Below are 25,201 nucleotides of genomic sequence, written 5' to 3' on the forward strand. Positions count from 1 at the left end.
GGAAAACTACCAAAGTAGATCTTCCAACAACATGCAAAGCAGACAGCTCACAGACTTGTGTTCAGTCGTTCCAAGCGCGAGGTAATTGCATCAATGACAGCAGACCTAGAAGAAATTAGCCATTCATTCAACGATAGATGGATGGAAGAATACACTCACTCTCGTTCGACCATCCTCATCGCGTCTGCAACCTTGGCGCGTTGTAGTCGTTGCGGCACCTTAGTCAGACTTCCAGGAGTGGAAGGACTTCCAATTTCTGGAGAAGGCATTTTGCCCGCGATGGACTTGGTTTGGGAGATAAGGTCCAGAGCAAGACGTTTGACCTAGATAAATGTGAGTTCTTGACCAACGGAAAACCGGAAAATGAGATGCTTACAGTGTCCAATCGTGAGATCAGTGGCTGTTCCTCCTCTTGGTCTCCATCCTGCCGCAAGGATGCAGACAAAGTTTTTACTTCGGTCACCCAAGTCATTTCCCTTTCACTGAGAGGTCGACCTCCCGAGTTCAAAACCTTCGTACGCAATGCCTCATATCGTCGATTGAGCTCATTTTGCTTATCCTGGGCAGCTTGTAATCTCTTATCCAGCGCTTCTCCATTTCGAACTCCCTCCTTGCGGCATCCATCTTCCCCAATCTCACTTGTGACACCCTTGACACGTTCTGCGACATCTGCGAGCTGCTTCAATTGGTCTTGCATCTCGCCTTGAAGTCGCTCACAGCGGCGGAAAAGATCAGAGGCAGCGCGCTCAAGAGCATTTGTATGAGCAGACAGCACACGATGCGCCGTGGCCACAAGGTCCAACGTCGCAGGTGACAGGCGCACTTGTTCTTTGAGTGTATGGCGTTGCCGGTGTGGGACATGCTTCTCGACAAACGAATCCAGGGGAGAATTGGCGTAGAAAATGGCGGGGACTTGATAAGGGGCCCGGCTCGGGGGCAGAATCGGCAAGGCTGGCACTGGTGCCTTCGGCTCGTATAGTGACTTGTCCAGTGCCGCAGACAGGGAATCTTCCGGTGCATCCATGACAGCTGAATAGGTATTGGAAGGATGGTAAGTGAGAAGCAAATAGCCAAGATCAAAGTCATAGAAGACAAGAGATGCAGCAAGATGCTCGGTTTGGCTTGTAATATCGGCATCCGAAACCTGCAGGATTTTCTCTCGCTTGGTCACATTTCCGTCACATAGGACTTGAAGTCGGAAAGCGGAGCCTGCGGTGTCTTCAGCCTGTAATTCAGCTTCCAGTCTCTGTATCCAATCGGACAGAGACAAGGACACCACGTTAGTGGCTGTTGTGACAAAGAATGAGTATCTAGAATGGACATCCTTAGTGAATGTGGGCCATGAAGTTGATTCATGGCCGTTCTTAATAGTATCCAGCGATTCGACCAAGATCAAATCAGATGGCTCTGACAAGGGAGTTTGGAATGCGTTCTTTCTAGCTTTCGGTAGCCACTGCCCTTCAACACCATCAAGCTCTAGACAAATGTGAACACGGCCGTTCCCACTAGTCAGAGAGAGAACCGTTGCGGATAGCTTATCTTGGTTTCCAGCTTCCACAGCTAATTCTTCCTCCTCGCCCATCATGAGGTCTTCAACGTTCAAACTAGAAGCAATGACAAGAAGATCACAGAGGTCAAGATCATCGAGCTCATCACCATTATCGAAGCGGAAAGGCCCTTGCAATCTCGGGATGGCGCTGGGGTTGGCCGGGCGAGTGAACACATCTGCACCTTGGATTGTTTCGGATCTAGAAGGCGCATCCAGAGGCTCTTGTTCATCAAGCTCTGATAGCCAGTCGTACTGTTGCCGGCAAGCAATAAGTTCCTCCTCCGATTCCTCGGCTTCGTTTTCCAGAGCACCAAGCTTCGGAATGATCGCCGCAGAAAGTGATGGAATGGTTGTGGAGGGGGCTTGCCACTTGGAGGGCAGAAGAGGACATAACGCATAGAGATCACCAGGTCTCATCGCCACCCACAAGGTCATAGGTGCCCATGCATCTTCTTTCTCGTTCCCGCTGCCGGCGAAACAGGCCGATGCAACCTCCATATCAATGGCATCGGCAGAGAATCCCTTGTTCTTGCCGAATCCAGAAGGCGCAAAGTCCTGATCAGATGAGGTACCATCGACAAGCTTCTTCAGATCGATCGCCAGGCTTGGCTGGTCGAAAGACCAGTGGTTGTTTCTGTCCAACTCCCACACACGTACGGCAGCGTCGGCTGTGACAGTGACAATACAACCCCCTAGATTGCTATGCAGCCCGAGTGGATGCCATAGCGCCGACACCACCGGAGCCTCGGGAATAACATGGGTCGTAGGTCCTAACTGGTATGTCTTCAGCCGGATGGAATCGGAGTCAGAGGATGAAAGGTGTGAAGAATCGGGGAGGACAGAGATGTGAACAGTGTGTTCAGTGACTATCGCAAGGAAGGCGCCGTTCGGGGAGGGAATGATTTGTCTGATCAGTCCGTACACAGGCACTGCTAAAACCTGCACAACATGTTAGCCACAATCCAATTGAACCTGGTTCGGATTTCACCGCTATTCATGCTAGGTATTCATACCCTGTAGGGAGGAAGCTGAGTGTGGTCGATTTCGTCTTCAGCTTGACCAGCAGATCCCTTTTTCTGCTTAGTCTGTTGTTGCCATTGGTCTTTGAGTCTGGCAAGGTTTGACCACCGGATTTCATTGTCCACAACAGCAAAGACTTCATTCCCCCTCTTGGCGATTGTTCGCGTAGCGCCATTACTCGCAGGTTTAGATCCAGCTTGCAAGTCTTCCGCTGGACTTTGTGATGAGCTAGACAAGAACTTTGCGCCAGGCGACGGCCGGCAAAGCCAGGCAGGCGCATAACTGTTGACCTTCGGCATGAGGGATAAATCGTAAGAAAATTGTACAACCAGCACTTGTTAAGATTTTCAGACCATCCTGGGGCGGTAAGAGATAGTAGACAAGTTGGCGCTGTGAAACAGGCAAAAGCAAAGTTGTTGATGCGGAATGGAAATGGGTGCCAAGATCTTCCAGCTCCGAGCTGCTTTGCTTCCCTGCCGTCCATCAACCACACCCTCCAATTTCACCCTTTGCTCCAATCTTTCACCATGAGCTTGCTGTCTGTGAACACAGTTGATCGCCTCGATCGACCCAGCGCATACTATGCGGGCAAGGTAAGAACTTTCCTTTGAATGCGCTTCACCAAGCTGCGTTCAAATCCGACCGAATGGAACATAGAGGCTGAACCACCCCAGAACAAGCGACGCAGATTTAATGATCGCGAGGAAGAGGAACAGCAGGAGAAACCCGACGACAAGTTGAAAAACGCGACGACCCTCTATGTGGGAAATCTGTATGCAAACATGTCACCTATATGCAAGACCGTTACTGACCGACTCAAGTTCCTTCTATACCACCGAAGAACAAATTCACGAGCTTTTCGCCAAGTGAGAATGCACATTCGGTTCATTCTAGACTACGACTGACTTTGAGCCCTAGGTGCGGTGAAATCAAGCGACTAGTCATGGGTCTCGACCGATTCAATAAAACACCCTGCGGTTTCTGCTTCGTCGAGTATTATACCCACCAGGATGCGCTAGATTGCTTGAAGTACATTGGAGGAACAAAGCTCGATGAGCGGATCATCCGGACAGATCTTGACCCCGGATTTGAAGAAGGGCGACAATTCGGGTTTGTGTCTTCGGCCGTGAGGATTACGGGCTTGTTATGGCTAACTTTTCTTGCAGACGAGGCAAATCTGGCGGTCAAGTGCGTGATGAATACCGCGAAGAATACGATCCGGGCCGTGGTGGGTATGGCCGCGCTTATGATGAGCAGCGCCAGCGTGAGGAAGATGAATACGGTGCCGGAAGGTAGGTCAGGACATAATGGAAAAGTACTGGCTTGGCAAAGCAACGGCGTTACTTCGTGGCGAGTGAATCCAATTAGCAGAAACAGGAAATGTCTATTCACCGAATACCCTATATACAAGTGTCTTTTTCCCGTCCACTTCTAATGCTGCTTCTTATTTACTGCTTCAATTCGTTTCGTTTCAGCACGGCTGCTTGGACCTGGCGCAGCCACCAACTGTGGATTCTTGCATCGCCTGTTAACTCCGGATGGAAGCTGGTACCGAATACGTTTCCTTGTCGCACTGCGACAATATCGCCAACTTCCCTGTCTGGATTGATATCTCGGCCCTCTGTGGCGTTTTGAGCTGCCCTTCCCTCTAATGTGGCGAGTACCTCAACATGTTCCGCGGTCGCTGCTTCCGCCACCGAATCACGCACTTGTCTGGATGGCGCTACGACAACATCGTCGTGTTGAGTCTCTTCGGTCTGGATGCCTTCGTGATGCGGCAGAATTCGTTCCACAATTGGAGCTCGAATGAATACTGCTGGGAAGGGAGGCGCATCTTGACCTAGGAACGGGAGATCCAATGGGCCTTGGAAGCTTTCTGTCTGTCGACCAAAGTGATTCCTGTTCACCCGAACATCAAGACCACCGATGAGCTCTTGCCCGCCCTTCTTTGTCTTGTTGGCAGACTCCGCAAGCAGGATGAGCCCGGCACATGTACCCCACGTTGGTTTGCGATCCACTCTGCGAACGCCCGTTATATTAGATCGGATTGGGATGACCTGAGACCAGTCACTTACTTTACAAACTCCCGCAATGGCTCGAGAAGGTTTGACCTTGCTGCAACCAAAGACATGGTAGTACTCTCGCCACCAGGTAAGACCAGAGCATCGCATGTTGCCAGTTCCTGTGGCGTTCGTACTTCAATGAAGTTCCATTCGGACGATGGGGCTTGCTCGGTGGCTTTTTTCAATAACTGAACATGCTCAAAGAACGCACCCTGTAGGGCCAGAACTCCAACGGTGATAGCCATTGCCTCTAAGGAAAAAGAATTGAGGAATCTCCGAGTTCGGCTTGATCTTGATACTGATGACTCGTTTGGTAGCACGTGACTTAGACTTTCCGGCGGGGAACTTATCTTCACGTGAGTGGTTATTTGAAGCAATGAAGATATCACGTGCCGTTCTACCTATTTCCACATGTACTTATCTTATCATCCACGTGCTGATAGAGTCCGATAAGAATCGAAGATGGCTTCTATCGGGGATGCGGCTGGTGTGAATACATGAGACCCCGCAATAATAATACAATGGTGGTAGTCGGTGTGTCTGGTCTTGTGAGCAACTATAGTTCCCTTGAACTTCTTTAAAAATGTATAAACTAACCAAATTCAGGCCAAAATGGATCCTAATGAGATCAAGCCTGATGATAGCTCGAGGGAACCCAATTTGGAGAACGTTGATCATTCCATGATCGGACAACCCACGTTGGTCAGATGGTATATCGATGTGCGAACTTGGGACGAAAAATCGACCAATCTACCATTGATCGAGACCTTAACTCCGTCTGATCAGACAGCCATCAAGAAGTACTATCAAACTGCGGATAAGCGCATGTCTTTGGCTTCCCAGCTGTTGAAATATTACTATATCCACCAAGTCACTGGTGTTCCATGGAATAAGATCGAGGTTCAGCGTACTCCCATACCTGAAAATCGCCCGTTTTATGACTCTACTCTTGAGTTCAACGTCAGTCACCAGGCTGGTATCACTGTGTTGACAGGCACACGTGCGGTAAAGGCCGACCCTTCCACAGGTGAACCACGAACCTCGCCTCGCGTGGGCATTGACGTTGCCTGTGTCGATGAGCCTGCTCGTCGGCGTGCTGATCGTCCCCCCAAAACACTCGCCGGCCTCGCAACTTTTGTCGATGTCTTCACTGACGTCCTCTCCTTCCGTGAACTTACAACCATCAAGAACCCCAGCACGACTCTTCAATTAGCTCGCAAGCTTGGTCTGAGTAATAGTGAACCGAGCAAAGACAATGAAGAGTTCCTCGCTGCCTACGGTGTCCGGTTGTTCTACTCAATCTGGGCTCTCAAAGAAGCTTACTTGAAAATGACTGGAGATGGCCTTCTAGCCACTTGGATAAAGGATTTAGAATTTACTAACGTCGTCCCTCCCGAACCCGTCGAAGGGCTCGCAAATGCCCATCATCCTACCTCGACAATTGCGTCGTCCGTCCAAAAATGGGGCCCGCCCTACAGTGATGTCAATATCTCCTTGAACGGCATTCCCGTCAATTCTGCACGCGTCCAACTTGTTGGTTTCGAGCGGGACTACATCGTCGCTACAGCTGCCTCCGGTCCCAATATCAGTACGGTTTCCCGGAAGATTATGAATGACAGCAATCACCATCTACCTGGGTACATCACTATCCTCGACCCTCAACACGAAGCTCAGCAAGTCCGCATTGCCCCCATTGCAATCCGTGAAATCGGCGAACGGGATCCTTGGCGTGTACATTCGGCGATTTCCGACCCCTGGCTGCCCATTCAGGAGGTTGATATCGATCTCGATATCCGGCCTTGTGCCGAAGGCCGCTGCCTGCACTCATCTGACCCCCATCCTAGCTCCAGGTACGCCCCTTCCCCGAATCTATCTAACATAATGGCACTTTTCCTCCAAAAGTCATCCATAGTCACACTCAATTACTAATCCTTGATCCTCGTAGCAGCCAGTCCAACTTTTCGACTTCCCCACTTCCGGACTTGAACCTCTAGGTTTCGAAGTCCTTTTGGCCTAAAATATGACCAAGGGATCATCTTTTGGATATACTTGCATGTTGCATCTCTTCGTGGCATTTCCGAGCGAGCTTTTTACCGCGATTGTTGTTATTGTTGTATTAATTAACGTCCGACGGAGCATGGGCGTAGCCCGTGCTCCTGCTACCTCCCTTAGGGTATTAGGACGTGCTAAGCTATGGAATTATATATATGTTTGTGCACCTATAGAAAGCAACTCCTTCTTATATGATGAGCCCTAACGGCTTCTAGTTAGCTGCCCGTCCTTCTCCGCCGATTGAGATAGATATAGTGTGTTTTAGTGGTAGGGATAGTCCTACCTATAGTTCGCGAGGTGCTAGTACTCGGGTCTTAGGCGGGCTATCGCCCGCTTCGGTATAGGGTAAGAGGGGGCTATAGGGTCCTCTCTTCGCGGGGTTTTTATACCTAGGTAGCTAGTTAGGTAGGGGAAAAGGGGGTTAAGGAGGGTATTTAGTTAGGATATATAGGTATAGATATAGGAAACGTAGTATAGGGAGCGTTCGGGGGGGGGGGGGGGTAGATCCCTTAGGTAGACTATACTTTAGCGTAGGTTACCTAGTATAGATTACCGAGTAGAAGTAGGTGACCCGAAGTAGCTCGCTAAAGTCCTTCGGGCCTAGCTTCTTAAGGTAGGCTATCGCTTCCTCCCTACTCTAAGGAGGGTAGTATAGCCTTTCGGGCTAGTCCCTAAAACTACGCCTCGCTTTCCGGTAGAGTACGAGGTATTCCGGGGTCTTCGGCCTACTATAGGAGTAGGTAAGATTAGTATCTTTATAGCGGAATTTACGGTAATACTAGCTAAAGTCCCTATATAAGGACCGGAGGGCGAGCTAGCGGTATAGTACTAGGCGTTATAAGTTAAGTTCTAGGAGGTCCTTAACCTTATATACCCCTTCCTACCGCTAGTACTAAGTAAAGAGCTTTAAGAAGGCCCTCTACTATTACTCGAATCGTACTTCGTTCTATAGACTTTAGTATATAGACCGAATACTACTAATAGTAGACTTAGCTTACGGGCTATTACTTTAGGACCTATAGAGGGCTCTCTAGTTCGCTAGTTCGTTAGCCGTTTCGTTATCTTCTATCCCTATATAGCCTAAGGACTAGTAGACTCTAATATTACGCTATACTATAGTCTTATAATACTTAATAAATACCTACTATATTATAAAGGGTATATTATTATATATACCCTATATTATTAAGGTACTATCGAGGTAGAGCTAGATTATTATACCTAGGGGGTAGACTTTAAGGGCTTTCTATAGGCTACGTTAGGCCCCTACTACCTCTACGTTAAAGATATATAATTAGTTATATAACACTCTAAAGCTATCTATAATATATACGTTATTAGTATAGATTATATAGCTATAGCCTATATAGCGAGTATCTTCTATTTATTATTCTAAGCTATCTATAAAGACTATAATATCTATCGTTAGGAGTCCTACCTATTATAACTTAAAGTTAGATAATACTACGTCTTTATTAAGGCCTTTAGTAGGGTTATCTCGGTACCTAGGTATATAATAGAGGCTATATAAGACTAGCTATAGGATCTATAGAAGGAGGTATTCTAGGCGTTATACTTTCGTTTTTAGGGCCTATATAGTACTAATACCTCTCCCCTATATAATAAGCGGGGGGTTAATCCGTTATATAAGAGGGTAGTCTTTATCTATTATATATAGATATAGCGTAAAGCGGAGTTTAGCGTCTTTAAGGGCGGCTATCGCGGATAGAAGCTTTACGTCCTAGTAAAAGGTCGCGGCCGGGGTAATCCTTTATATAGGGAGGACTCCGCGTAAGATAAGTATAAAGGTACTATCTACTAGGTTAATATACTATCTAAGGCGGGAGCTAACTTCGCCCTAGCTAGTATATCTAGCCGGTTTCGTACGGCCTTTATATTACGCCTTAGTACTATATAGTAGCGATAAGATAATATAAGTAGCGATAGCCTTTCTTAATAAAGAGATAGGCGGCCTATCTACTATATAGGCTAGCGAGTAGATATATTAGGTAAGGGCTTAGGTCTTAGTGGCGTATACCGCTATATACTATCGCTAGGTAAGGCGCTTATCGAAGAAGACCCTTAGCTATCTAAGTATTAGTTACTATCTAGCTTTCTCGGCGGTAGTAATAGGGGTAATAGTAAGGTTATCGTTAACTCTAATCCTAGGGGTATTATCTATATATTTACGCGTAATATATATTATTTCGAGCTTCTTAAGGGCGAATACTACCTTATTAGTTACCTCTTAGTCTAGGATAAACTAGATATTATTAGCGAGGAGCTAATAGTTCTATTCTAAGGAGTTAGTAGCCTAGTAGAGGGCTAGATTATTAGCGTAGCCGAAGCGTAGGTATATATCTTAGAGAAGTAGCTCTATAAGATATAGTAAGAAGAGTATAGGTAATAGGAGGGAGCCCTAAGAGGTACTATATAAGACTATATAGTTAGGCGTAATAGCCTTTTCTAGTCGTACTTAGGCCCTCTTTCCGGTAAGGAAGCTATCGACTAGCTATATAAAGGGTCGTAGCTAGCCTTACTATACTATCTAACGGAGTAGACGCTTCCTAAGTAGGGTATCGAAAGCGCCTTAGACGTCTATAGTAACTATAGTAACTATCTTACCGCTAATAAAAGTAGCCTCTACGTTATAAGTAAAGGCGGTTACTAGATCTATAGTAGATCTTTTAGGGAGTACCCCCTTATACTAAGGGCTAAGTATATAGTACGTAAGTATAGTCTATACAATTCTCTTTATAACTATCCGTTCTAGACTTTTAGCGATATATAATAGTAGGGCGATCGGTCTCTAAAAGTAGACTAAGGACTTATCCTTTCGTCTAACTTTCGGTAGTATAGCTACTTCCGCTAACTTCTATAGGGTAGGGTAATACCTAGCGGTTAGATAGCGGCTAAAGAGGGTATATATAGTAAGTTAGATATCTACCTAGTAGGCCTTTAGGAGTCTAATAGTAATACTATCTACTCTAAAGGAGGTACTAATAACTCTAATAGTATTAATCTTAAGCTCTTCTATAGAGATAGTAGTATCTTAGGGGAGGTACTTATCTATTAGGACCGGCGTGCTAGCGGGTCCTAGTAGGTAATATAGAACTAGAGTGAAGGAATAGTAGGGTGCTAGTATATTCATAAACTAATCGCTAAAGAGCTAAGTTCCCCTGGCAGTCTCTATATAGATAACCTTTGGCGGGTCACGGGACTAGGTCACCTGACCCGGCAGGACTCAGTCTCCCTGGTGCGGTCTCTGGCGGGGGGTCATGCTACCCCTACTGGGTCACGGGTTCTAGGTCACTGGACTAGGCGGGATCTAGCCTATAAGGCACTCTCCTAGCAGAGGGTCGTAATATTATCCCTAATCTAGTATTTAATAGGGTTAGCTTTAAGGTCGTCGTCCTTAATAAAACGGCCTAGTACTACTTCCTATAGGGTTTTAGCCTTAGCTATCGTATCCTCTACTAAGCGTCTATCGATTATAAGGGGTAGTACCTTTAGGTTCGGGGTTAGTCTATACTAGGCTATAATATTATAGAGGTCCTTATTAGTCTAGACCTTATCGATAATACTTTTCTAGTACTTTTATTTTATATAGCGTACTAAGTTCTTAAAGGCTTCCCTCTATTAGGTAGTAGCCCTAGGGTTAGAGCGTCTAATAGCCTTCTAGGTAGTATATATAGCTTTATACTCTAGGGTCTACTACGGGGCTATCTTAGGGCTAGGAGGCTCGCGGCTTACTACCTCTACGGCCTCTATAAAGATAATAATAAGGAGTTCCGCGGCTTAGTTAAGCTAATAGGGTTTAGAGAGGGTCTAGATATCGGGTATATATATAATATCTAAGCGTATAAGACCGGTAAATTAGGGGAGGTCCTTATCTAGGACCCTTCGGTAGGTTATATCTATAATATACCTATTAATATTAGATATAGTAATAATCTATATCTTATAGTCTAAGCTATAGTATAAGTCCTCTTAGATCTTTATATAGGTAGCCTATATATTTAAGAAGGTAAGGTTAAAGATATAGCCGGTAATATATATTAGGGTACCTAGCTCCCCTATATAGTCTATACCTAAGGTCGCCGCCTAATAAGTAAGATCGCTTCTTTAATAGTTATTTATAACGCCCGGTTCGAACGTATTATACTAGACGTTAAAGTCGCCTCTAGCTAGGTAGTTAGGACCTAACTTAAGGTTAGTAATATACTCGATAACTTTAGGTATAGTAGGCTATTAGTATATATTAAGGATCCGGTAGCTATTAATACTAACCTAGAGGAGGTCGCGGCTCGTAATCGGTTAGTACTATTAGGCTAAAAGATTATTCTTTCTCTATATATAGGTTATAACTCTTAGGCGTTCGGCCTCCCTCTACTAAGGGTCTAAGGAGTCCTAAGAGTCTATTAGGGTATAGTAGTTATAGCTAAGGTAGTTAGAGGTCTTAATACTAGAGTACGTAAAGGGTTCTTAGATATATATTACGTTATATTCTACCTTAAAGACTAGATATAGTAGTACGGTATAGTAGGGAGGTAACTTCCCTATATTTATCTAGTAGACTATAAGGTCTATTTTAGGCGTCCTATTATAGCCTTAGCCGTAGTATCCCTAGGTTAGATATCTTAATATTAGGTATTATAGGTATTAGCTATCTTATCTATCGTTATAAAGGTAGGTAAGGGTTTAGAGCCTTAGGAGGCCCGGTTTCGTAGTAAGATCTTATTAAAGCTACCGTTATACGCTATACTTCGGCGCTATTAGTTTTTAGCGATAGTCTATTATTAGTTATCGCCCTCTATAGTCCTTCCTAAGGCTATCTATATTTCTAGAATAGCGGTAGTACCTAGAGGTAGGTTTATTATAGGTTATACTTAGGTCTAGGTATAGGTTTATTATATATAGATATCTTTATAATAACGGTCCTTATACCTATAGAGGCTATTAAGCTCCCTCTTAGTTAGGTATACTAGGATCCCGCCTTTATACTTAGGGGCTACTAGGTAGAGTTCGTATCCTACTAAGAAGGGTCTATAGTAGTTTATATATTATAGTTCGTTAGTATAGCTAGGGCCTTAGAGTCTATTATACTCGTTAGTATACTAGCTATATCTTATATAATATAGGACTTTAGAGTACTTTAGTAGAAAGTAGTAGCCTTAGTAGCCTAGGTTATATTATATAATAGGTAGTTTCTTATCGATTAGGCGGGAGGTTTTAATAGTATTAAATAGCGTAAAGGACCTAACTAGGTATAGGAATAAGATAATCTATATAGTAAGGCTAGTATTTAGATTCGGTCTATACCTAGATAGGTAGTAATTAATAGGTCTAGCGCCCGCTTAGGCGGTAGCCTTATCTTTAATAAGCTTATTAGTATTAAGCTAAGTATAATTAAAGACTATAACGGTAATAGATATACCTTAGACTACGTAGTTATACTACTTTTAAGAGATTATAACTTCTATTACTCCGAGTACTTAGTAGATAGTATTAGCGTTCTTAGGTTTAATTAGCTTATCTTATATAGCTATATCGACTAAGATAATAGCCTAGCCTATATATATAGGCTCTATCTATAGGATTTCGGTTATCGAGGTAAGGTAGCTTATAAGCTTAGTAAGAGTCTAGCGAACTAAGTATAGTTTTAGGCGTTTAAGGAGCCGAGATAGCTTAAGGGTAATTAGGACTCGGCGGTCTTTATATTAATTAGTTAACGTAGTAGATCCGCTATATATAGATTTTTCTTCCTATCCCGATCCGGCTAACCGCTAAGTCTTAACGGGGAGTATATCCGCGCCCGAGTTTTTTAGGGTCTAGGCTATATCCGCGTAGGAGATAGCTTTTCCGGAGGTAATATTTATTATAGGTAGACTCTATACCCGTACTAGGATAAAGGTAGCCCCGTTAATATCGGTATAGCTCGTTATAGAGATAAAGTAGGCGAATCTAGTATAAATATCTTAGGTAATAGCCTTCTTATCCGGCTATCTATTATTTAGGATAAAGAGGTCGATAGTATTAGCTAAAGACTAGTATACCTCTTTCCGGACGGTAAGTTTATAGTTAGCCTAGTCGAGCTAGCTACGGATAGCGGCCGATACGGCGGTGATTAGCGTACTAGGACCTTTTAGAACCGGGGGAGGCACGTTAGCGTAGGTGCTCTTAATTCTTTTCGTAGTGCGGAAGTTTATAGGGGACTCCGGTGCTTATAGGCGGGTGAAGTCTACGTCGTCGTCTAAGTTAGAGATAGGACGGTCGGGCGTCGAGGGGTCCATAACTTAGGCTATACGTAGGTTACGCGTTAGTAAGAGCCGGGAGGTAAGAGGTCGTAGGAGATAGGGTGTGCTAATGGGTTTTTAAAGCTCCTAGGGCCCTATTTGAAAGGTACCCCAAAATCAGAGATTGTTATAAAGGTGCTTTTTACCGCGATGATTCCCCCTCGGGCATATTTCTGTGCACTTTCTAGTTATGATTAGCGAACCTTGTCCCTTAGACAGCAATGACAGTGAAGTCTCTGCTTTCATCTCATATCCGTGTTTTCAAATCTGACGGCTAAGCTCTTTCGTAAGATGTGTTACCTACATAGGTACCTAGGTAGTTCCTTCCTGCTACGTAGATGTAGGATGATACTAGGATCCACCCCAAACTTCGTCGCGGACAGGCTATAAAACCTGATGGCGTGTCTTTGAACATCCCGAGACTTAGCTTGTCAGACTGAGTGCTTTAGCTTTGAATGAACACTGTCTTGAAAACCAATCTTGGATTAATCGGATTTTTGGACCCAATTTGTATCCACGAGAAGAACGTTCGAAGTATATAAAAAGAGACTTGGAAATTTATAAGCCAAGTAACTTCTATCCAGGAGTCTGAGAAGGGCCAACGTGTATATAAGGACAGAAAAGCAAACATTCAACATTAACCAGGTCATGTCATGCGTTCGTGCTAAAATATATACATTTCCAATTGCAAACGGGGAGGTGGATCAAGAGTGAAAAGGGTGTAGAAAGGCAGCGCCAATGTCTAGGGTATTGCTGATCCCCTGAAAATTCAAGGCTAATCAGCGGGATAGGTTTGAACAGCTGAGGTTCCCGTATCCTAAATTTGGGGCACATGGACAGGGGAGTATGTACTGAAAGAAAGAAACACGAATTTACCGCAGTGAATTCGAAGGGCCAGGTTGGCTCTCTTGTTAGGCTGTGGCGTTCGAATTTGCACTCTGCTGTAGTGGGCTTCCTTTTCGAATATCCGATATAGGGCTCAAATCAGCGAGATAAAAACCGGTGAGTTCCGAGCGTGATAGAGAGCATGTGACAGATCAAACTTTTTTATTCTCGCACTTAGATCTCGACGGCGCTAGAGACACCGTTAGTGCAAGAAGCGTCAGCCTCATTCTTCTGTGTGTGGGACATTGTCGCAAGAGTCTTGAGCATGGAATCCCGTGTAGATTGGGTCAACTGGTCTACATCGGTCGATGTCAAATCCTGAGTCTGGATGGGAGGCAGAACTGTTTCACAATCGTTAGCCATACTCTACTTCCGTAATTTGAACTACTACCAACCTTTAATTTTGATTGTACCAGCGTTGAATCGCAAGGCACGAGGCGACATCACGTGCGAATAGTTCTCCGTCACAATGGGCACAATGGGCACACCGGCCTTGACAGCGAGATGGAAAGCACCCTTCTTGAAAGGCAGAAGAGTAGGTTCATCGGAGTAGCTCCGCGTGCCCTCGGCGAAGATGAAGACACTCTGGCGATGGTCGCGCATCTCGGCGGCGGCACCATCGAAAGCCTTGAGGGCTGTCTCCCGGTTGGCACGGTCAATGAAGACAGTGCGAGACAGAGACATGAACCAGCCCAGGAAGGGAATGTTTCGCAAGGATTTCTTGGCAGTGACGCTGCAGTATGGAGGGAAGACAGAGCCAAGCATCAAGACATCCAGCTCGGTCTGGTGGTTGCCAATGAAGACGGCCGGGCGAGTGGTGAGGTATTCTGCGCCTTCGACAACCTCAAACTTGACACCAGTCGTCAACTGCATCATCCACTTGAAGCTGCGACCTGTTGCCCATTGCGAAATGCGGCCATATCCAGCTAAGCGCAGACAAATCGAGGCGACCACGCCGTATGCGGCACAAACGAGGAGAGATCCGTAGGATGCAAGACACCGTGCAGCGAAAGCAGCGCGAGGCACTTTCTGGCCGACTGCAAAGAGGGAGACGGTCACCACCACAAAGGAGGTAACACCTGAAACGATATAAGAGCCGAACGACATGATGACGATTGTTGGTGAAGTAAAAGAGCTAGGTAAATGCAGTCAGAAAATAGTAATTATGGACTGAGACGGGACTTACATTGGTCACCGGCGTGCGAACAGGCCCTGCCCAGGACTGTAATGCGATGAATAGGTCAATGAATAAAGAAAAAGAGGAACAGTCGATCAAATCCAAGAGTGAACCATGACTTGTGGGGAAGGGCGACTTGGAGTAGAAACGTTGAATCGTTTTTCTGCCCCGAGGCTGATTCACCGCCTGACAGACGCATATGACGGAGGTCACCGGGGCACTCGCGGGCGACAGGTAGACGCCGACATCGCAGAATGTAAAAACTTGAATGTTGAAGAATTTACAGCCAGTGGAGATTGTTTTTTTTGGAGAAAAATATGGAATTATGCACGCACCACCCTCATGATGCATGGGAAAATCATTGAACTAATGTACAGAACACCATCATATGCCAGATGTCTAAACCTGGAAAAGAAAACTCCACAGTGATGCTGTGCAAAGAGGCCCTTAAACGCCGTGCTCATAAGATAGGGCCACGCAAGAGCCCAAAAGACCTGGAACATCACAGGTCTAAGCTATGTCCTCATCGTCCATATCATCGTCGTCCAACGACTCCATCGCGTCCTTGATGTATTGTGCAGCCTGCGTGGGACCGAAGTTAGTAAAAGAAAAGTGGAAAAATTGGTATTTGAGACATACCTTAGGGTCTAAGTTCAAGGCCGCTGTGAAATGCTTGATAGCATTGGCCTTGTCGTGGAGCATTTTGTACAGCTTTCCCAGAAGATAGTGCACGTTTGCCTCGTCTGGCGCCATATCCTTCAAAACCTTCAATTCGGCTAAAGCAAACTTGTATTCACGCAGCTTCATCAGGACACGTGCCTTGCGGAACTTGGCCAGCACCGAGTTGGGGGCCAATGAGGAGGCTCGGCTATAATGGATCAAGGCATCCTGGGGATTGTTCATTTTCTCCAAAACCAGACCGATGCAGCAAATAAGTACCGCATTCGTCGGGTTGATGCTGGCTGCATTACGGAAATGTTGCTCAGCGAAGTCAAGTTTGCCCATTTTATCATATACGGTCCCCAGTCCGTACCATGCATTGTAGTGTCGGTTGTCCGCATTGATGCCGTGGCGGTAGGCTTCCAATGCCTTGTCGTATTCTTCATTGGCAACATATTCATGTCCCTGTAGCGTGAAAGCATATGCGAACTCAGGGTCTATCATAGTGGCACGTTTGAAGCACTTGAGTGCCTGGTCGTGATCACGTTGGTGAGAGAAAGAGTTTCCAATGGCACACCACGCCTGGGGGAAAGGCGATCGGCTTCGAGCAGCTGGTGCGCCAGATAAGCCAATTCAACATCGCTTTTCAGATGCCATAAGACAGTCGAATAGATCTCCATGTCCTCTAAGCGAGAGGGAGCTAATTTTTGAACCCTAGAAAAGTACTTGGCAGCTTCTGCGTAGCTTGCTTGTTCGAAATGGGCCCGTCCAAGCTGAGAAAGAACCCAAGGGGTTTCACGCTGCCCCTGAGAGAGAGAATTGAAAGAGCTAATGGCATCGGCGCACTTGTAACGACTCAATGAGAAATATCCAGAGGCAAGTTTGTTGAAGAGCCCCAAAAGCCAATCCAAGGCCTCGAGCTCTTTCGTTTTTTCAGCATTTTTGGGTAAGGGGGGAATGTGAGAATTGGGTTGCGAAAGGCCAGCACGATTGTCTTTACCATCATGTTCGGGTGCCTCCATGGGTTTCCGATTGCCACTCACGACACGTCCGACAGTGGGCACACTTCCAATTCGTCCTTTCGTGGGGCCGCCTCTTAGCTTCTTCATTTCGCGGCCGTCTTTGCCAGTTAGCGTGCTATTTGAAAGCTTGCTGGTAGTAGGTTTTATTTGATTGAACAAACGAACGCTCCGGCGTTGTGGAGCCCCTGGTTCAGTTGGTTGTGATGGAGGAAGAGGGTGTGCGACTTGACCAGAAACTGTGCGCTTGCGGTCACCAAATCTCGATATAAGGGAGGTGTCTCTGTCGACTGCGGCAGTCGGCGGACCTTCCGGTTCAGTTCTTGTTTTGTGTCGAGGTCTAATGCCTGTTGTGCGCATCCGTGGTGGAGGCTGTCCGGTATGGTCAAGGCTCATTGTCTGAATTGTCCGTGTCTTACGGGCCGGGGCCAGGGGTGCTTCCCATCCACCTTCTGGGTCAGTGACTCCATTCGCGATGCGGAAGTCTTCAGAACCACTGCTCTGTGCGCCTGGAGTCTCCATTCCGTCGTGAAAAACAGGCTGTGCCATCGAGGCGAAATTGGCAGAGCTTCCATTGAACTTCTCCCAAAGGGCAGAGCTGCCAAACGTGGCGTCCGTCTCGCCGCGGGAGGCAGAGACCATAAAAGGGTCAGATTCAGGATTTCCGGGAGGCTGCACGGGAAGATTTCCCTCCCCGTAAGCCAGATTATCTGACCTATTAGCTATTTCCTCTGGTGATGAGGATATGATTGCAAGAAGTTCTGGGCTGAGCTGAAAGATGTTCGGGACTCGAATATTGACACCTGATTTTGCGTTAGAAAGCCCCACTTGGAGAGACAAGACTGGACCTACCCGTTTCACAAAGCCCTAAGAAAGCATCCCACATGAAGGGGTTCAGCTTCAGGGCTTCCACGTAACAGTCAACTGCTTTGGTCAAATCTTTATGGGCATGCCAAAGCTTTGCCTGGAGAGAATACACAGCTGCAGCATCAGGGAGGTGTTGGCGCTGGGTTTCACTATGTTTGTCTGTAATGCGGTCAGTACTTGGGGTCTAAGCTGAATGAAAGTTTGGCGATGCTTACTCCAGTGGTTCTTGGAGGCCCAAAGGTTTTTGCTGCGCTCCAAAGCCGTGACACCGTCCAGGTATTTGCCCAAATCCAAGCATGCCTGGGCAAAGACATAGGCACAGCCAGCGTGCAGACCGCGCGAACCTGTAACTTGGCTGCATTCAAAGGCCGCCTTCACTTCTCCGTTGTGTAAATGGCAAAGGGCGAGTAGATATTGGGCCTCATGTGATCGTGGTTCGTAGGCAAGGAGTCGCGCAGCAAGGAAGAGCGCATTGCGAATTAGGTTATTGTCGAGTTGGTAGTAAATGAGATGCCGTAACTGGCTAACAACATGCCCGGTGGACAAGGCCATGGTGAGGGGTCGGAGGTACTTTATGCGACAGCACAAGGCAAGGTGAATATCGTGGGGGTTAAGTTGAATTTTGACACAATGATGCGATTGCAAGAGTCGGTCTTTTCGGCGCTACTGTGGCATCAATGTCCGGCGCCTTTGTGGTGTCCTCCGAGACGCGGGGAGGAAACAACGACGCGATCGAGTGGGTTGTTGTAGCGCGAGCGACTGGTCCATCAACACCCGCAAGACATGGACAGCGTCAAGTCCGATGCCTTCGTTATAACTTGTCTAGATGCAGGAACTGTTGATAGACCTCAATACGTAACAATGAGGAATGTAAGGCGAAGTCGGAAATGTAAGAGGATAAATGATCGGAGGAAGCGAATAGAGGTCCCTCTGATTACGTCATCTGCAGGCGCAGAATGGCTCTTTCAGAGTACCAGGGACATTTCCAAAGAAGCAAAGAATTGCAAAAGAGGCCCAGATAAGTTCAGCTTTAGCCGTTCTTTCTGTTATTTTGGTCTCAAGCGGCCTTTGTCGAATCTGCCGTTTTGAGAGGGCGGTGAGGGTCGTGGAGGGCAACAATCACCCGATGGGCTGCAGCTGTCATGTCCCCTCTGTCCTCTTGACTCCACCCAGCCTCGAAATTCGGTCATTTGCTTGTCATTCCGAAGAGCAGAGGTCAATTGATCTTGAGCTTCTCAAATTCGACGGAACCTCAATCAGCACTGCATTGCCGATCACGTAGTGATCGCATTCAACCATGGCCCAGGTATGTAATGAGAGTGCTTTCTTGCTGCCGCAAACCTCCAAACTGGCTTCAAGTATTGAATGGTATGGAATGAGAACCCTTCTGATTGTATAACAGAAAGCTGCCAAATCTTTGGCGACTCGCAATGGCGCTGTGCTCAGTCGCACTCACCTCATCTCTGCCGCATTGCACTTACTCTTCCTCCTGCTGCACTTCACCTTCGGACGGCCGCGCTCACTGAAGCCATACTTTTTCCTGGCTGTTCCAACTCTTGCCATTGAATACTATTTGGACCGGATGGGCCGGCCCCGCTATCATGAAGATGGCTCCCTGCGCTCTGCCGGCGAGGATCTCAATGCAACAGGCCTGACGGAGTATATGTGGGATGTGCTTTATTGGACCCAGGGATGTATTGTTGCTGCCTGCCTCTTCAATGACCGGGCTTGGTGGCTGTGGGCGGTGATCCCCATATACTCTGTCTATGCTGCCTATACCACAATCATGGGTGTGAAGAAGGGATTTGCTGGGATGAGTGGCAGTGATGCCGGACAAGAGGCTGACGCCCCGAAGAGCAAGACGCAATTGAAGAGAGAAAAGAGAGGGTCACACATGAAATACAGGTGATCGCGTGGGGGTTGTGAAAGATATGTACACAATATAATATTGTAAAATGTGGCTACAGACTCAGCTTCATCTTTGCTTCAACATCCTTAGTTGTTCCTATTAGAGCCACTATATTTGGTAGACTACAGCGATTACACCACATATGAGAGTTAACCAGTATCCACTACATGTAGTAAGACACTCTCAGTGACCCTGGACAGTAAACAGACAACATCGCCCCGAATCAGAAGATCCGTGCCAATACTAGCCACTAAGCGCTATAGGTGAAGTAATATGAATTCAGTGCAGCTGTTACTATGGACAAGAGAACTGAAGGCGAGCCATTTGGACAATGCAACATTTGCTCTTCACAGAGGTCGACCTATATCTCAGTGTAATAGGGGATAGACTACTGAATGTTGAAGGTCTGGATGGTTAATTCGTAGGAACATGCCAGGTATTTACTATCTAGGTAGATCAATATAATGAGACATAATAACCTTTAAAACTGTCTATCCATGAATGACCATTGGATTACCCTCTCTAATCGTGTTTTGTAGATGCAGTTACAAGGTGTTTTTGTGGAGGTATATATATTTCGATTGGTGGCATCTTTTTGAGGCTATAACCGGATAAAGGCACACAACAAAACTTATATAGCAAAAAGGAAAAACTTCCCAAGGAACTAAAAGAAAACTAAGATTGCATTGTCATAGCGATCCCAAAAAATTGTAGGGCCGTGGTGTCTTGGGGAGGACGGCTTATAAGCTCACTCAGTGATGAATAGTGCCACAAATGTGCTTTGCGAGACATATTCATACGCTAAATTACCCGGAAATAGGATTTATACGGCTGAATGCAGTTCAAAATAAGATCCTATCAAGCAGTTGCAACCGTAACAGTCCTGCTGCAATCCCAAGGAGGGCCCATGGATCACAGCTATCCAGGACCTAAGATCTAGTGCTTGCAGATCACTGAGCTATTCAAGTTGAAACTAGATAGGATCTTCCAACAATCCTTGCTGGGTATATTTGTCTGCTTGCTTGACAAGAGAACGTCGGTTAGAAGGGGGACGAGCACGAAAATCCCTCTTTATATATAGATAGATACATTGACCTAGGTAGCATCTACCTACCGACAAGACCGAGAAATCAATTACGATGGTTGAGAACTCATTCACTCACTATGTACTGAAAATATTTCACTTCGAAACCGAGCCCGTGTTTCAATCAGAAAGGAAGAAGAGGGGAACACAAAATCAGAAGATAATCCGAAAATAACAAAAAGATTGTGCATGTTACAGATCATCAGCATATGGCCGTCGTGACAAACTATATGGGGAATAATGCGCTAGAAACCGCGCATGGCATTCTCGAGGCATGAAATTCGTTGAGAGTAGATTGTTCGAGCCGAAATCAAAATGGACAAAGAAGGAAAGGGAAAAGAAACAAGAGATAAACGTTATACATGCTGTGATTGGAAAATCACAGTTCGTCCTTGACTGCAGCTGCAGCACTCTTGATGCTGCTTGTCACATCGTCAACATGGGATGCGGCAGTCTCAGCTGCCTCGGATGCAACACTGTTGGCACTGGCGGCTAGATCAGCCAACTGAGACTTGGCGCTTTCAACGGCTGCGGTGAGACGGACACTGGCGCTCTCCATTGCATTGGGCTCCTCGCCATACATGGCAGCACTGGCTTTGGATTGGATGTCATCGATGGCTTCTTTGGCCATATCGATATAACTGGATTCCTTGCCGTAGACGGCGCTGCTAATCTGAGAGAAAGCCGTAGAGTATGCATCGGCTGCGGCATCGGTAGCCTGCTCGAAGGAGCCTTTAGGGGTTCCGTAGATACCAACACTGGCGGCCTCGACAGCAGCATGAAGTTGGTCATTCGCGTGTTGCACAATATCTTCTATACGGGGGGCTTCTGAAATGATAGAAGCAGCAACTGAGGACGCAGATCCATAAGCCTCGTTGATGTAGCTAGAGGCGGAGGCAACAACGGTGACCGGGTATGGCGTCTCATATGCGGCATATAGCTTGCTCAGAACGCTCTCGGTGAATGAAGGCTGCTTGCCCACAAGCAGTTCGGAGACAAGCTCCTGGACTGCCTCAAATTGCAGACGCCCATTATTCACCACTTCCTGCATCAATGGAGTCGGTGAATTGTAAACTTGCTCGCTGGCCATAGAAATGAGATTCTCCCAGTTTTCAGATGCTTTACTAGAAACGGACTCTAAACGGCCGGTGGAAGTTCCATATATGGCCGAGCTGGCTGACATAGAAGCCAGGGAAAGGGTCGCCGAAGCCGCAGAGAGGGCAGCATTGTATTTGGATGACGCATCGTCGATGATACCTTGTGCTTTGCCATTATCTGCAGAAGAAACGACAGAGCTTGCCGATGCGACGACAGCGGCCAGACTTGCAGAAGCTAACGAGGACACGCGCTCGTACTGAGACCCTGCTTCTTCAATCATTCCCTTGAAACTTCCAGGAGCTGCTGTGGGGGTCGGTGAGCCGTAGACCGCACCGGACGCCGTGGAGATAAAAGCAGTGTAATGCTCATGGGCCAACCCGACTGCTTCATAGTAGCGGCGCTGCGCATCGAGGACAAATGGCTCGAGACCAGAGGGGCTGGCTAGTGTCGGTTGCACCTGGGCTAGGTGTTCCGACGCCAAGCTGAGCCCTCGGTCCAAGCGGGATGATGCGATATACGAGATGTGGGACAGGGGTCCAGAGCTGGATGATGTTGGAGTGGCTCGAACAGCATGAAGCTTCGATTCTAGCCCGTCCGTGGCATACTTCAGAGACCCAGAATAAGCCGATTCAACGGAAGCTAGGAGCTGGGAATGTATAGGAGCGCTAGATTGAGCCATTTGGCCAAGGATTTGGGACTTCGCAATCTCATAAAGAATTTTAGCCTGATCCGTGGAATCAGCAAGTGCTGAGCTGGCTTCGTTGACAAGAGATTGGACGACCGGTGTTGGTGTGCCGTATATGAGCGATGATGCACTGTGGCAGAAGTTCGCGTTAGCGAGAATTCAATTTTTATGTGATTCTAAGACACTGGTATATTCTATACTACTTACGCGGCTACAGCCTCGCTATATTTTTCAGAGGCGGCACTAGAGACTTTCTCCCCAGGGCCCAGAGGAGTGCCATAGATAGCGGTGGAGGCAGCGGCCCAAGCATGGGAATACTGGTCGCTAGCCAATGATGCTGCTTTCTCACCGACTCCGGGGGTGACCGATGTGCCGTAGATAGCCTCACTGACAGCGTTGCTTACCTCGGCGTAAGAGTTACTAGCCTGACTCGCTAGACTGTCCAGCACATCTTGGTCCTCTTCATCTAGAATGGGTGCTTGATGTGAATTTGCATCGGCAGCTGCAACACCAAAGATGCTTCCTGTGGAAGGCTGTTGTTCTAACACTATATCATCGGCCATGGAAGATTCGCTATCGGCATCAAAATCCGCCTCGACATCGACTGTCGCGAAAGACTCATCGGCAGGGAAGGGTTCTTCGGAAGTGTAATCCACCGAGTCTGATTCTAGTACCGCATCGGTGGACTCATCGTGATCAAGGTTCAGGCTGGTGGGCTCTTCGTCAGACTCTTGGGTCTCCGCCTGGGGCCTGGGTCTCGCTGGCGGGGGCTCTGTGCGAGATTCGAAGTTATCACTGACTTCACGAGCAGCGAGCTTCCAGATCCCAACATCCTTCAACCGAACAAGTTCTCTTGCAGCTTGCTCGGCTTCATGCATGCCCTGATCCAAAATGCCACTCGCAATGGCTCTGGCGTCTGAAATCGACTGATGGTTCATGCCAATAGTCCGAATCTCGTCACGCCATTCCTCGAGTTGGGCTTTGAGAGCATGATACTTCGCCCAATCCTTGTATGTGACGCTATCCATCCACACCCAGCGCATGCCAATTTCTTGTAGGCCTAGATCGCGAATGCTGTCGAGAACATCTAGGGTGGAATCGATGGCAGCCGTGACCCGACGCACAAGCTCATCCTCGAACGAAATCGACCATTCTCGGAGTGCATGGGCCCGATCTCTCACGGAGATAGCAGAAGCCCGGATGTCCCGCACGAGCAAGTCTCCAGTTGACTCCTCAATCTCGGGAGCGTCCTCATCTGGCATAGACTCCGCGAGTTCATTAATTCGTTGCTTGATTGAAGAAATCTGTTCGGCAGAGACCGACTGAAGGGCGATAGAAAGGCTTTCACCATGACTGTTCGCACTACTTGTAACCAGAGCAGAGACAATCTCAGCAATGCGTTCCTCTAGGTCTTCAATACCCTTATCAGCCGCTAGAGCAAATTTACCCTGCCACCGCTCAAGATCCGAATCAATCCTCTGGCGGGCTTGTTGAGCTTGCTCTGTAGGGGATAGGGTAGGTTGGACAGGAGCTTGGGTCGTAGATGTAGATGTAGATGTTACAGTGCTTGTAGTCTGAGTCTGTCCCTGAGATCTGGTAGCCGCCGAAATAACGGGTTGCACTGTTGCGGTGCTAGTGACAATAGTTAGCAAAGTCGTGGTCTGGAAAAGCAAGGAATTGCGAGTACCTATCCACATCCTCTACGACAGCGCGGAGTTGCTTGCCTTCCCTGTAGCTCGCCAGCCGCTGGCCAATCTTCACCAGCTGAGGCTCGACCTGCTCAGAGTAAAGACCAGTAATGTGGGGCCACAACGAGCTGTTAGCAAAGTAGACCGCAGATGACCAGGTATACCGTGCACCCGGCATGACATGGGTTACCAGAACTCCTTGGCTTGTTGAGTAGGCTTTGCCGATGAAAGGCATGGAACGAGTGTAAAAAGGTACAAGGTGGCCCTGATGGATGGTGGACACAGCCTTGTTGATCTTCCGATAGAACGGAGAGACAACAGCAACGCTGTGCTGAACATAAGGGTCTATTTTGGCCAGATATAGCTGATGCAGCTTGCCCTGAGAAGCCTCGAGTCTTGGTGTGACTTGAAGCTGCCATTGCTCAACCCCATAGGCCTGGGCTCGCTCCAATGCTGGCGCCCCATACTTTTCATATCCTGATTTGGCGACCTTTGACGCTGGAGTATAGACACGCTGATTGAAAACCTTCACATATGGCCGGGCTTGGTCGACGTAAGGCGCTGCATAGATTTCATAATATGGCGTGACATAAGGTTCCACGTGCGAACAAGCAATCAGGTACGGTTTGCAAACTCGCGGTGATGTCGCTGTAAGATCTGCGACATTGGATGGACATCGCAAGAACGACGTCACAAGCGCATACCAAATAAAAAGTCTGCGAGATAGAGATGTTAAAAGGAGACTCTGGCGGTTTATAAGCGCGGTGGTACCATTACTTACCTCACGACAAGCCCAATTGTCCATCGCACGAATCCTTTTTTCCGTGGCTTTTCAACATCTGGCTGCCCACTCGTCTTGCCTGTGGCCTCTGCCACTTGCCCATTCTCTGTCACTGCCATCTCGCAACTGACGTTGGCCTTGTCGAGATCGCGCGATTTCTTTGTGAGATGTGAGGTCGGCCGCCGTAATTTTCGGAGGGCTTCCCTTCCACACACTTAGATCGAGTCGACTCAGCAGAGGATTACCGCTGCATCGGAAGAAAAATGTAACAGCCCGGTCGAATAGGCGGCTTTCCTCAAGATTGGAGCTCGAGGCTGACTAGTGAAAGCAAATTATTAGCTACTGTAGGCGGAATGCTCGCGTCGGTC

General features: G+C 47.2%; 9 protein-coding genes across 9 annotated transcripts; 3 read left to right on the forward strand and 6 right to left on the reverse strand.

Moving 5' to 3' along the window:
- Nucleotides 1-47: 47 nt before the first annotated feature.
- N7457_003221 (uncharacterized protein) lies at nt 48-2,868 on the reverse strand (the record flags this gene model as incomplete). The annotated part of the gene is made up of 4 exons (XM_057174266.1): nt 48-105; nt 160-323; nt 377-2,488; nt 2,563-2,868. 4 exons carry the CDS (start codon nt 2,866-2,868, stop codon nt 48-50), a joined length of 2,640 nt encoding a protein of 879 aa, XP_057034417.1.
- Nucleotides 2,869-3,096: 228 nt separating this feature from the next.
- Nucleotides 3,097-3,865, forward strand: N7457_003222 (nuclear cap-binding protein subunit CBC2; the record flags this gene model as incomplete). The annotated part of the gene is made up of 5 exons (XM_057174267.1): nt 3,097-3,162; nt 3,244-3,341; nt 3,391-3,435; nt 3,488-3,679; nt 3,736-3,865. 5 exons carry the CDS (start codon nt 3,097-3,099, stop codon nt 3,863-3,865), a joined length of 531 nt encoding a protein of 176 aa, XP_057034418.1.
- Nucleotides 3,866-4,017: 152 nt separating this feature from the next.
- N7457_003223 (pyridoxal 5'-phosphate synthase subunit PdxT) lies at nt 4,018-4,877 on the reverse strand (the record flags this gene model as incomplete). Its single annotated transcript, XM_057174268.1, has 2 exons — nt 4,018-4,588; nt 4,645-4,877. 2 exons carry the CDS (start codon nt 4,875-4,877, stop codon nt 4,018-4,020), a joined length of 804 nt encoding a protein of 267 aa, XP_057034419.1.
- Nucleotides 4,878-5,244: 367 nt separating this feature from the next.
- On the forward strand, nt 5,245-6,626 carry N7457_003224 (4'-phosphopantetheinyl transferase family protein; the record flags this gene model as incomplete). The annotated part of the gene is made up of 2 exons (XM_057174269.1): nt 5,245-6,482; nt 6,578-6,626. The coding sequence occupies 2 exons, from the start codon at nt 5,245-5,247 to the stop codon at nt 6,624-6,626; spliced, it is 1,287 nt and encodes a 428-aa protein (XP_057034420.1).
- A 2,162-nt stretch (nt 6,627-8,788) lies between these two features.
- N7457_003225 (uncharacterized protein) lies at nt 8,789-12,905 on the reverse strand (the record flags this gene model as incomplete). The annotated part of the gene is given in 13 exon segments (XM_057174270.1): nt 8,789-8,913; nt 9,161-9,185; nt 9,238-9,282; nt 9,302-9,391; nt 9,506-9,559; nt 10,300-10,320; nt 10,855-10,932; nt 11,185-11,243; nt 11,621-11,716; nt 12,007-12,058; nt 12,336-12,397; nt 12,483-12,575; nt 12,788-12,905. Coding segments are annotated over 13 exon segments (918 nt in total), but the record flags the coding sequence as incomplete, so codon positions are not given.
- A 1,134-nt stretch (nt 12,906-14,039) lies between these two features.
- N7457_003226 (1-acylglycerol-3-phosphate O-acyltransferase SLC1) lies at nt 14,040-14,972 on the reverse strand (the record flags this gene model as incomplete). The annotated part of the gene is made up of 2 exons (XM_057174271.1): nt 14,040-14,206; nt 14,261-14,972. 2 exons carry the CDS (start codon nt 14,970-14,972, stop codon nt 14,040-14,042), a joined length of 879 nt encoding a protein of 292 aa, XP_057034422.1.
- A 580-nt stretch (nt 14,973-15,552) lies between these two features.
- Nucleotides 15,553-18,140, reverse strand: N7457_003227 (anaphase promoting complex subunit bimA; the record flags this gene model as incomplete). The annotated part of the gene is given in 5 exon segments (XM_057174272.1): nt 15,553-15,624; nt 15,682-16,233; nt 16,248-17,524; nt 17,574-17,747; nt 17,804-18,140. 5 exon segments carry the CDS (start codon nt 18,138-18,140, stop codon nt 15,553-15,555), a joined length of 2,412 nt encoding a protein of 803 aa, XP_057034423.1.
- A 745-nt stretch (nt 18,141-18,885) lies between these two features.
- On the forward strand, nt 18,886-19,497 carry N7457_003228 (SND2/TMEM208 family protein; the record flags this gene model as incomplete). Its single annotated transcript, XM_057174273.1, has 2 exons — nt 18,886-18,894; nt 18,991-19,497. The coding sequence occupies 2 exons, from the start codon at nt 18,886-18,888 to the stop codon at nt 19,495-19,497; spliced, it is 516 nt and encodes a 171-aa protein (XP_057034424.1).
- A 1,463-nt stretch (nt 19,498-20,960) lies between these two features.
- On the reverse strand, nt 20,961-25,086 carry N7457_003229 (uncharacterized protein; the record flags this gene model as incomplete). Its single annotated transcript, XM_057174274.1, has 5 exons — nt 20,961-22,494; nt 22,572-23,996; nt 24,052-24,768; nt 24,834-25,037; nt 25,079-25,086. The coding sequence occupies 5 exons, from the start codon at nt 25,084-25,086 to the stop codon at nt 20,961-20,963; spliced, it is 3,888 nt and encodes a 1,295-aa protein (XP_057034425.1).
- Between the last annotated feature and the right edge of the window lie 115 nt (nt 25,087-25,201).

Source organism: Penicillium paradoxum (assembly GCF_028828445.1).
Source record: "Penicillium paradoxum strain IBT 22861 chromosome Unknown utg000003l_segment0_segment0, whole genome shotgun sequence".
Taxonomy (NCBI): domain Eukaryota; kingdom Fungi; phylum Ascomycota; class Eurotiomycetes; order Eurotiales; family Aspergillaceae; genus Penicillium; species Penicillium paradoxum.